The 13100-nt window shown below is 35.1% G+C and overlaps 1 protein-coding gene across 3 annotated transcripts in view; it reads left to right on the forward strand.

Annotated features, from left to right (window-relative positions):
- LOC150076911 (isoaspartyl peptidase/L-asparaginase) overlaps positions 1-12485 on the forward strand; it is a 65328-nt gene extending 52843 nt beyond the window's left edge. For all 3 annotated transcript variants that reach the window (XM_090386949.1, XM_090386950.1, XM_090386948.1), the window contains 2 exons: positions 579-808; positions 12117-12485. In XM_090386949.1, coding sequence (XP_090243075.1) covers positions 579-808; positions 12117-12340 — 454 coding nt within the window. In that variant the 3' untranslated portion in view covers positions 12341-12485. The remainder of the gene's footprint in view (positions 1-578; positions 809-12116) is intronic.
- The last annotated feature ends 615 nt before the right edge of the window (positions 12486-13100 follow it).

Below are 13100 nucleotides of genomic sequence, written 5' to 3' on the forward strand. Positions count from 1 at the left end.
AAGTGGAGCTCAAGCATACTGACTGATTACTGTTGGATGCTGAGGAGGGATGTTCCATAGACAAAATACAACAGGAAATAATCATTTATCAGTTTATAATACTGATAAACAAAAAAAAGTATTCTTTCGTTTATCAGTATTATAACTGCCAATCACAAACAAGCTGGCAGGGCAGTTTTTTTGTGACAGGCAGTTATAATCCACAACATCATTAATCTATTTTAGTTATATACTTCAAAATGAAGAGATGTTGATTTTTGCTACGTTATCTGTTCATCCTCAAATCTCATATCTGTATTATATAGCAGAAGATGGGAAAGGAGGAGTGAAGCCAGAACTTTGCACCATCTGCTTTTTTTTTTTTTTTTTTTTAAATAAATTTGCCTAAAATTTAATTCACTATTTTCGGTCAGTAACAGGGGTACTATAGTCTGACTACCTAGTATGGTTCTGTCATATCTAACCATAAGTATTATGAATCCGTTACCATTCATTCTTGAGAATACTGCTTTTGTTTTTCAAGAAATGTCTCACCTGTTGCTATTATTGATATTATTTATTAATTTACCTTTTTTTAGTGATCATGATACTGTTGGAGCAGTAGCAGTTGATTCATTGGGTCATGTTGCTTGTGCCACTTCTACAGGTGGCATAACAGCAAAGCGTGTAGGAAGAGTTGGTGATAGCCCTGTTGTTGGAGCTGGTGGTTATGCTGATGATTTTGTTGGAGCTGTTTCAACAACAGGTCATGGAGAAACAATCATGAGGGTTTGCTTATCGCGGCATATTACAGGACTCATGCAACAGGGTAAGTGAAAGTAACTTCTCCCCCCCCCCCCATTACAGAGTCTACAGAGGTCATATTTTTAAAATGAATTTTATGTAATGTACTTGTATTGCGAATATAGCGGACTTATGTGAATTTATTTTGATCATTGTGTGATACACATGAGTAGTAAGATATCTTTTAGGATTATTGCTGCATTTCTCTCCAGTTCTATCCTATCCTTTGTTTGTAAGGGTTGGTTTAGCATTAGACACTTTAGACATTAACTTCTCTTCTCTTCATTAGCTTCAACTTCTCGAATATCCACTACCAATTCTTTAAATGCCAACTTCCAGGTAATTCTCCAGTGGGGCAAAGACAACTTAGTTAATTTCGATACTTCTAAAACTCAGTCTTGTCTTATCTCCGATTTCTGGGCAAAATAATATATCTCTTTTGGGGATTACCCTGACTTCTAATCTCTCTTGGCACAAGCACATTACGAATATTGCTTCCTCTGCATCTAAAAAACTTAGTTTTCTCTTTCGCTCTCGGTGTTACTTTTCTTCCAAACAGCTGTTCACTCTGTAAAAATCGCAAATCTGTCCTACCATGGAATATTGTTCCCACAGTCTGGGGCAGTGCCCCCAAAACCTCTCTCAGGCTTCTAGATTCTATTCAGAAGAGGGCAGTTAGGTTAATTAATGACTCCTCTCTAACAGAGCCTCTCCACTCGCTGTCTCATTGATGTACTGTTTCTGCTGCATGCCTTTTCTACAGATACTTCCATGGGCACTGTTCTTCTGAATTGGCTTCTATAATTTCCACTCTCTCTTTCAAAACAGGCCGAACACATGCCGCCACCAGCCAACATCCATTTACTGTCCAACTTCAAACTTGCAGAACCAACTTTCCATCTTCCTCATTTATTCGTTCAACTGCTGTTTTCTGGAACAACCTTCTTTCATATGTATTTCCTGAAAATTACAGAGTACAGAAGTTCATCTAATGTCAACAAATATCTTCTTTCATCCTCTCAACCTCCAACCCAAGCATGGTACTAAGTACTATAGGTTCTAATACCTCTTGTGTTTGGGATTTTCATTAAAAAAAAAAATGCATATATATATATATATATATATATATATGTATATATATATGCATATCATTTTATTAAGCAAATAGGAGTAGTTTTAAGAAGATGAGCTGACCATGCATCACTCATTCAGTTCACTTCTAATATTTCTAAATGATATTGATGGAGATATTTCAGGTTTAATGTCTTAAGTTTGCCAATGATACAAAGATGGGCAGACAGTTAGACAGTATTCAGGGTATGTTACTTCAACAAAGGTCCAGATAAATTATTTGGATGAGCTAAGAAATAACAGGTGAGGTAAAGCGCTGGAAAATGCAAGGTCTTTCACCTAGTTAGTAGTAATCCTAGAGTAACATATCATTTGCGTAGCACCAGACTTAAGGTAGTTGATAATCAAAAGGACTTGGAAATAGCTATACAATCTTATATCAAGTACTCTGACAGCCTATACAGATTGCAAGGACAACTCGTGGGGATCTGACAATGTTATATAAAAATTTTGCCTATAGCAGCAAAGAAGTGATTAATTCATTATATAAAGCAGTGGTTAAGTGCCATCTTGAATTTAGCATGCAGATTTGGAAACCCCATTTTAGGAAACATGTGGACTTGTTGGAAAAAATATGGAGCAGAGTAACAAGTTAAAGGCAGAAATAAGTATTCTTATCAATAGAAACTTATTTTGGAAGCCAGTGATTTTGTGGTGTGACCTGATCCAAAGTGTTTAAGGAATAAAAGGGCTGAGTTAACTAAATTCTGAGTGCATTGCTACACTTGGTCATGTGACATACACAAAGGGACATTAATTTAAATTGAGAAGGAATAATTACAGAATAGATGTCTGAAAATTTTCCATTTGGTTGAGTGATTGACCACTAAAATAAACTCCCTCCTACACACTCTCTCTCTCTCTCTTTTTTTTTTTTTCCAGTTGATGCTATGGAAACTTGCTTTTTTGCATAATTTTATGAATTCTAATTCTGAGTACCATCTATGAACCTGGCTCACAACTTTGGCATATTTTAATGCATGTCTAGCATCTTTCACTGAGGATTGGTCATAAGAGCCTTCACCAGGAGGGAGGAAATCATTTCTTCCAAATACTCTCTCAGACAGTACAAAGACCTGCTTAGCAATTACACAGCCCTTTTCTTACATTAAGGGGACATATTAGTGAATTTAAACAGACTATTTTCATTAACAACCTCCCTGGCCCATAGATGTCAATGCTAGAGTAAGCAAATGGATCAAGACAAATAGAGGCCACCCTACAGTACTCAAGGACTACATTTCAGTCTAATTGATCTCACTGCTAGACCATCATAAAACAAAAGGTTTTAAATTCTACTAGCATAGTATATATAAAATTCTTGTAAACACTGGCCAAGCACAATGGGACATTGGCAGCTGAATTTCTCATTCTACCTTCTCCTCGCTAGGTATTTCCATTTATTTATTTATATATGCACCATAATCATATAATTAGTGGACTTTTATTTTGTCCTTTTTCTAAATTTACTAATTCAAGGAACCATATACCATCTCATGGGCATTTTGGAGTTTTTCACTTCTCAAATTTCTTCCAGTCATTCCCTATTCTTTATATATAGGCACACTTTATTTTATTACTTTAGAATTAACATTATTGTTGTCAAATTTTAAGTGGACACAGAGACATATGTTTCGGTTGGTTTTTTTCAAGTTTCATTTCCCTTTGTTGGCCAGCATTGGCAAGAATTTTTATATGTAGTTTACTCCCAACCTCAAAGGGCACTTATAATTTGTGTAGCATAGTTCCTGTTTCAAATTCTTCAAAACTGTAGCCCTCAGAATTTAGAATCAGAAGTGTGCTGGAGTCTCCAAATCAATGATTTCTACTTTGAGCATGGTCTTCGGCTTCAGAATGCCATGACAGTCCCAGTAAACGGTCACTATTACTTTCCCTATTGATATCACAGCCTTAATAAAGCAATACAACAATTGTATAAATGGATTTGGAAATTGTTTTAAAATAAATGTTATGTTCAACTCAGTTTAGTACTGTCAAAATTATTATTTCCAAGGAAGCAAGCTTATATAGCATCAACCAAAAAAAAAAAAAAATTCCATTTGCTAATAATTTATCCAATCCATATATAAATTTATTCAAACTACCCACTTACACAGGTAGAAATTTATTCCAATGATCAATGTTCTGGATGAAGGAAAATTTCCATATGTCTATTCTTCATCTATTCTTTTTTAAGTTTAATTTGTGTTGCTATATGTGTTACCTGATAAAGAGTCATGGCATTTAGTTTACTTAATTCTTTTAAAGCCTTAAATGCTTCATTGTCATCCTTTTCCTTTTAGTGCTAACATAAATAAAGAACTCTTTGCTGCTTTTCTTTGAATTCATAGCCAAACACTTCTCATAATCTTTCATAGCATATTTAATCTCCTCATTAACTTTATTACAGACTAATATATAGTTGTTGTAGGATTCTTTGTCCACCTAACAATTTTTATTTATCCTATGCATATATATTTTTTTCTTTATATCAAACTCAGTTCATCTAACATCCATTTTGATCTGTACCTTGAATAGTAGGTTATGTGATTTCTTCTGTGATGCCTTTCCATTTGGTATTTGCATTTGTTAATATAATCAAAACAGAATCAGTTGATTCCACTGCAAAGAATTTAAAAAATGTCTAAGCTCATTGTAATCAGATTTCTACAAAAGCAAGTCCCTTCTTTTACTGCTTCCTGATGGTTCTTTTACTTAAATTCTTAAATGGTGAATCACTGCTGATAACTGGATTTAAAATATTACATTCTCTTGTTACCTCTCTAACATGTTGATATACATTGCCCACTTTATTAGGACCATTGAGGTTTGGAATATATGCAACAAGCTCTGAAAAAATATATACATTGAAGATGCCACATGGTGTGTGCACAGAAAGCACTATAATAACTGTGTTACTCATCTAGTGCTTAACTCAGTTCACTGGCAGTGAATAGAATCTCATGAAATAAAGTAAGGTAATGAAGCAAGTCACTTGATCTGGAGTGGGTTATCAAATGTAATTGTTGCCAAAGGACTGAACAATTAACCTCTTCATTTAATGCCAGACCATCACAGGGCATCAGCACACCTTGTGAAAGTCTCCAAAGGAAGCACCATGGGAGTAGTAGACCTACATGAAAATAACTCAACTTGGGCACCAAGAAATGCAAAAGATGGATGCGGGAGGACTGAAGACAAATCATGTGGTCCAGTGAGTCTTGACTTGGACTTTTTGGTCTCATTTGAAGAGTGCACATATGGAGAAATCCATGTGAAGCACTGGAACCAGTCTATTACATACCAATAGTATAAGTTACAGGGGGGGGGGATACAAAGATATTAGGCATGTTTTTGTGTCATATTCTTAGTCCCCCTGATCTCACTGGAGTACACTTTGAATGCCAGAACATACCATCATTGTGGGTCAGATACACCTGGCTATGTTGCCTCTGTGGAAAGTGATACTTTCAGTATGATAGTGCATCCATTCATTGCACACTAAATGCGTGAAAGGATGGTTTTATGAATGATGGGAGGATTTCAAGTATCTGCCTTGGCTAGCCCAATTCTCAAATCTCAATCCTGTTGGGCATGTGGAATGAATTGCAAAGGCATATTCATCAGCCTGGTGACAACCCATGTCACTCCAGAAATTGAGGACAGTTTGTTTATGAATAGTCCAATGTTCACTGTATCACTTTGACACCTTGTTGACCAGGGTTACGGATTTGTCCGGATTTTTTGTCTAAAATTTTTGTCCGGGTGGATTTTTATAAATTTGTCTAAATGTCCGAATTTTTATATTATACGCTTTTTTTTTTTTTTTTTTTTATGCAAGCTCAACGAAAACTACAGAGTTACGTTATACAGAATCTTTTTCGGAATAGGAGACGATTCTTCAATTCAAATTACCATGTTGACAATTAAGGCGGAAGACCCCGATGATGCTCAGTTTAGTGCATTGAGATTGTTACCAACCCACGCCTGCTTCAGAATTTACGAACATATAAATTTTATATAGTCTAGCAATACAATATTTTGGTTTAGAGAGTAGATAACGTGTGAAGATCAGATGGTGTGCTAGAAAAAGATATATAAATTACAGGAATTCCAGCATGTCAAATAAATATTGACAGTTAGAGGGACTGTTTTCTCTAGAAATTGATTGCAGCATATGAAAATGTGGATTTGCGCTGTGTGCACACCAAATTGATTGAAAATTGCTTGCTGTCCACTAAATTTGGTATACTTATCAATGATCCAATCAAGAGGCAGACACTAGTTTATTTAATACCAAAGTTTACCTTTTTTTAAAATACTGTTTTTTACTTTAATTACAAAAATATTTATTATCCATCTTTATATCTGTAGTTACTTTTCTGAAATTAGGTTAGTTTAGTTGTGAATGTAAAACATAACTTAATCTTAATAAAATTTATGCTTCACTACTTACAATAAAAAATATTTATTATTATTTCAATTATAAAAATTAATATTATAAAGACCATACTTCCCCTAAAATGCCTAAAAGGAAGTGCATGTTTACAGAAGAGATGAAAAACAAATTTCCATGTTTTGTATCTGGCCGAGAGGAATGGGAAGCTGAATGTAAAGTTTGTAGAATGGGGACATATGTTTCAGTAGCCAATAAAGGAGTTGGTGATTTGAAGCATCACATTGAAACTGAGAAGCATAAGAAAGCAGTTCAAGGTGAGGCCTCTTCGGGAAAGGTTACAGATTTTTTTTTGTCAAAGCTGTTGGTAAAATAGAATATGATCTAGCTGCTGCAGAGGGTACCTTTTGCTTTTCACACTGTTAAACATCATAGTAGTTACAAATCAATGGATTGCACAACTGTCATGTTAAAAAATATATTTTTTGATTCTGAGATAGCAAAAAGATTTTCCTGCTCTAGAAACAAGACAGAAGCCATTGTAAACTTTCTACTTGCAAATCATTCTCTTAATGTTACTGTAAAAACTTTAAAAGAAAATAAAATTGCATACTGTGGGGTCTCAACTGATGGAAGTAATCATGGTTCTGAAAAAATCTTCCCATTAATTATTCAGTAGTTTGACGTAAATGGAGGGCTACAAACAAAATTCATTGAATTACAGAAGATGCCTAACGAGACTGCAGATACCATTTCTACGTATGTTAAAGAAACTCTTGAAAAAAAAAATGGTTTGTGTGAAAAATGTATTGCATTCACTGGGGACAATTGCAATACAATGTTTGGAGGACTGAGATGAAATGAAGAAGGGAATAATGTCTTTGTAAAATTAAAGAAATTGTTGCATAACAAGACTTTGATTGGAGTGGGCTGCCCTGCACATATTTTGAACAATTGTCTTCAGAATGCCGCAGAACTTTGGGAAGTTGATGTAGAGAACATTGTTTTTAAAATTTACCAGTATTTTCATAATTATACAGTCCGGACTGAAGAGCTTAAGGAATACTGTGAGCTTGTTGAGATTGAATATAGACAGCTCCTTTCTCACAGCAAGATGAGATGGCTTTCATAATTTCCAAGCATCACAAGGCCCATAGATATGTTTCCAGCTTTACAGGCTTATTTTCTGTCCCAAGAAAAACCCCCCATTGTGATTAAAAGGTTCTTTGAAAATGGATTTAGTGAGATTCATCTTTGGTTCATGCAATCACTTATGAGTGTATTCCATACACACATACAACGAATTGAAAGGGAAAGTAACTCAGCTGCAGAAGTGCTAGATGTCTTAGTCTCAGTGAAAGAAATTATCTCGAAACAGATGGATCCCAACTTCATGCCATTAAGAGTAAAGGAAATGCTATACAAAAAACATGATGAAGGACTTTTACTTGAATGTGAAAAATTTTCTAGTGATACAAAAAAATCTGTATAGAAATTGCATGGAATATTTAGATAAGTGGCTTCACCGTATGGAATCCATTTCTGTTTTATGTGGATGGAAATGGATGCAAGCTGTAACAATATAGAATGTTCTATTTCCTGCTTGATTGACAAAGGGGTAACAATTGATGATGTTAAGTGTTTTGACCAATTTAACAATTTGAAGAAATTTTTTGAGGGTCAAATGAATAATAAAGACTTTAAAAACATGCTTATACATGAAAAGTAAGCCAAATATTTTAGTAATTCAAAAAATATTGAATTCCATTCAGAATTGTTGAAAATTGCCCAGTTTTTCTTTGCAATTCCTCCTCACAATGCAAATGTAGAGAGAGAGAGTATTCTCTCTAATGCGAAGTCAGTGGACGAAAGAAAGGAATAGGTTAAATGTCAATTCTGTAAAAGGTATTTTGTTTTTGCAGTTCAATTTCAAACATATGTCATGCGTTGATTTTTACACGTATTTGAGAGGCAATCCAGAGCTATTGAAAGAAATAATTTCTCAAGACAAATATGAATGTACTAATCCTAAATATCAGTAAATGTGGTTTACATTGTCTTTATTTTATTATTTGCATAATATATTTTTCCTCTTTTCTGCCCTCTTTTTTAATCCAAGATGAACTTTTTGTCCTCTTTTATTCACTCCAAAACATGTAAATATCCTCTTTTTATGAGTGCAGAAGATGGTAACCCTATTGTTGACTCCATGTGATATTTTGCTGCTCCATGGAGCAGCAATTTGGGACATCAGTTTAATATTCTATTTAGCTGACTGAGTTTGTCATGTTTCTGTTATTCCTATAATGCCAGCATTCATCAAATTTATTTACTGTGCTCCTAGCATTGTTGTATAAGCACAAAGATGTGCACCTGTTTATACTCTTAGTAACTCTATTACAGCAGATATAGTTTATAGTCCAATGTGGATTCTGCAGAAGCCCCTGTAATACCCTCCTCTGCTTTCCAGGCTATTGCATGCCCCAATAGAATAATTCAAGAATCAGTTCCACCTCTGCTTGACTGTCATTAAAGTTTTAACCTGTCTCCTTCCCACTTCAAACTAGAGTTTTCCTAACCAGCTAACATTCCCTCAATTGCATCAGCACACTTTTCATATAAGTATGTTCCTTCTCTATAAAAATAGTTCCTTCTGTTAACAGGAGAGATGATACTGAGAAAAATTCTATGCACACAAACTGTGTGCAGTCTCTCCAGGGTTGAAATGACTTATAAAGCTATTGCCATGAACTCACTCTTGTCATGCCTTGACAAAATTCCAGGCACTTTAAAAGTCAGTCCTTAACTTGTGGCTTTTTCTGAGCATCATCCCATATCTATTAAGTGAAGCCTGAAATTGCCTGTATTTAATATCGTTAATACCAGTATATATGAAAATATCACTTTTTACCCATAAAAGGTAATTATTCTATGATGCACTTAACATTTGCCTCTGGCAGGCATACCCTGGTTCTATTCCACCTGTCCTGGTTCTATTCCACAAGTTTCCTCCTTGCTTCTTTGTTTAACTTGGTGACTTATTGACTTTTGATCAGATGATGAATAACACTGTAAAATATGCCTGTGAAATAGGTTTTCCCAGGTTATATAATTTATTAAAGTTAAATTTTATATAGAAATTTTGTAAGCATATCACAAATCACTTGGCACAGTTTCTCCACATTAAAATTTAATGTGGCCTAATTTATATACAATAATTTAAAAAACATTGCTTTCAAAGCTGTTGCTCTATTGAAGCATTTAGCACTTCTCTTTTAATAGTGTACATGTTGGATCAGTTTCTGTTTGTGGTACATGGTACTTCTTTCTGAGGTACATGGTACACTTCTTTTTTGGTTAAAAGGTTAGGCAAATATGACTTAAAATATGCAAATGTGAGAATTGACCATGTTTTTATAAAAAAAAAAAAAATAAATAACTACTAGTTGTGGTTGCTACAAGTTCATCTTTTCACATGATACAACTTGGCCACCATTTCTAGTCATAATGACAATAATATATCAGTTTTTTCCTAAAAGAACAACTGTCTTTATGGCATGAGATAATGTATTCAGCCATACATTGGTTGAAGACTGGAATCATGAAGAACAATGATGAAAAACAAATTAATGAAAAGCATGAAAATCAAAATCATCCCTCAAATTTGTTCCAAGATGACCTCCGAAAAACCAGTATGAAAAGGAATAGTAAAGAGGAAATATAGTGAAGATTATATTAAATTTGGTTTTCATTTCTTGGAGGACTATCCACGCCGGCAATGTCTTATTTGTGGAGAAGTTCTTGCCAATAGTTTGAAATCTTTCCTCTCGTCTCGTCATTTATAAACAAAACACAAAAATTATACGGAAAAGCCAGTTGATTTTTTTTTTAAGTGGAAATTGCAAGAAATCAAAACATCCAATATTGATTCACATATATCACTTGGAAATCAAGACAGTGAAAAAGCGCTTGAGACATCGTACTTAGTAAGCTGAAATCCCAGGAAACTAGGTGGCAGGACCTGCCAGAGCAATTTGTTGTGATACTGGATACACCCGACTAGCCTCCACGTGGCAAGGTATGGGCAACGTTGGGCCCCACTAGGGGCCTGGCGGCCAGTAAGCCGGACAAACAATGGGCACAACATATCACACTGCACAGACACAGCCCACACACTTTCAAGTCTCTGGCTTGACAGCGTACTGTCCTCGATACAGCGGAGATGGGAGAAATCCCAGGTGCCGTCTGACACGAACATACCTTATACTCACTGGGTGATTAGAATATATCTTGGTTTTATGAATGATAGATTTTATGAATGAAAGAGTGGTTTTATGAGTGATGGTTTTTACAAGAAGGAAGTTGAGTGAAGTGCATTATGTACTGTAAATCAGCAAATTAAGTCCTCAATATTTTGTTGTTCCTCCTCGAGCTGCAGTTACAGCCTTGCAACGATCTGGCATAGAGTTAATCAACTTCTGGATATATGGTTGCCCAATTTTGTTGTACCACACCCTTACAATATTCTCCTGCAGCTGAATCTTACTTGTTGGCTTCTTCTGAGCAATTTTAGACAACATTATGTACTAGCAATTTTCAATAGGGTTCAAATCCTGACTGTTGTCGGGCCTGTCCAATGCTGTAATGCCAACATTTCTGAGGTACGATTGCACCTTAAAGGAGAAAAATGAGGGAAAACATTGGTGTAAGTATGTTTTAAGCCTTGTGAGACAAGACAAACTCATCATTAAATCTAAATAGCATAAAACTTACCAATTTTGTTGTGTTGCAAGGCACTGAGTCCTGTTAAAAAATGCAGTTTTGGACGTCTGTGTGGTGATCCCTAATAATGGGTTTCAGGCACTCCTCCAAGATAGCATGTAGGTTTCTACATTCACCATTCCATTAATAAACTTAATTCGCCCAACCCCTTTTGCTTGTTATGCATCCCCAGACCATCTGACCAGCAGGGAACTTTACAGCTAGTGTTATGCAGTCAGGATGAATGCCTCTGATTTTCGTCTTCTCACATATCACTTCCCATCCAGGTTGAATTTTGATTCAAAAGATGACAGCATCCCATTGCTCTTTTGTCCATGAAACATGCATTTTAGCCCAAGCAAGTTGCTTCTTCCTCATTGTTGGGTCAACAAAGGCTTCTTCTTGGGCCAATAGGTATGCAGACCACATTCTGAAAACCATCTTTGGATAGTTTGTGCACTTGTTTCCATACCAGAGGCCATCTCAAAGTCCAGTTTTAGATCAGGAGCACTAGCATGGCAATTACAAAGGCATAGCCATTTCAAATATCGATCTTGGGAGGCGTAGTCACTCTCTTATGGCCTAATCCAAGTCTCTTCACATCACCAGTTTTGCACTTTAATTTCAACACCTGAGATACTGTTGACTGCTGGCAGCCTATTTTATCAGCACACGTAGAAAGCCCTTCCTGGGACAGAGCAACAGCTACACTTTTTTTCTTGGTGTCAACTGAACTTATGGTGCCATGCTTACACCTCCGTAAAACAGGATGCTAATAAGCGTGTATACCCTTCCAATGTCGTATTTGTAGAAATGGCTGATGCAATACCTTGCAATTACTATCTGATGGAATACTTTGCTTTGCAAAAAACAAAATGACTGTAATCAAACAATATCTTATATGTTTCACTACAAATGTTACTTTTTTTAAGGTGATGCAGTTTTTTTGTCTGCCACTGTATGTGTGTATATCACAGTTTTTTATATTTTATTTGAAGGTAAACATGGTTTAGAGCTTTGAGATACATAATTTATGTTTTAATAGGTATGACTACTCAGGATGCAGTTGTGGGCGGACTAGAATATATGAAAAACAGGGTTCAAGGCCATGGAGGAGCAATAGCTGTATCAGCAGGGGGTGATATTGGAATCCATTTTACAACAGAACAGATGGCTTGGGCATACAGAAAAGGTAGCTTTCTTCACTTTGGTTTGCGGCCACATGAAGACTTAACAGAAGATGTATTACAGATTGATGACTCCCCTTAATGATGGTGGTATTATAGTTATGATGCTGAATGTGACAATATGAGCTGCTTTGCTGTTAGATTTTCCTAACATGACTTCTGTTCCATAAATGGTACTTGAGAATCTGTGATGTAGCAACAGTTTTGAATTCAGTCTGCTTCAGAGTCGACACTTTTGAAGAAATAGTTCTTTTATAAGATTTTTCACATTTTAACTTAATAAAATTCAACAGATTTGGTTATATTTGCTTTAATATGCCATCACTTCAGTGTAAGTTGGGTTCAGTACAAATTTCTTAGTTACAAGAATTAACTTTGAGCTTGTCTGTTTATTAGTCTTTAAGAATAAACTAGTAGGGAGAAGATGGTTTGATAGAAATCATTTTAAAAAAAAATATATATATACTTATTTAGCAGAAAAAATTGTACATTTAAATGTTTCGTGTGATTTTGTTGGTTATTGTTACCATTATTTTTCACCATTTTAAACAAAATTTTTTTTGAAATTCTTTTAAAGTTTTATACAAAGTCAAAGCATTTCCATCTGACCATCTTAATTTTTCATAATGTTCAAAAGGTCCTTCATATTTCTTATGCATTAAATGTGAGATAAATGAAGTGATTAATTTGGAATGCCATCACCATACTCTGTAGAGAGAATCACACAACACTATCTGATACTGTGAACTTCTCAGAAAAGACCACTTTTTTTTTTTGTTTTCCTCATAGTTAACAGCTATATCACTGTTAACAAAATTTGTAGTAATGCTCATATGATTTGT

This window comes from Mastigoproctus giganteus, chromosome 12 (assembly GCF_048544385.1).
Source record: "Mastigoproctus giganteus isolate SK-2022 chromosome 12, ASM4854438v1, whole genome shotgun sequence".
NCBI lineage: Eukaryota > Metazoa > Arthropoda > Arachnida > Uropygi > Thelyphonidae > Mastigoproctus > Mastigoproctus giganteus.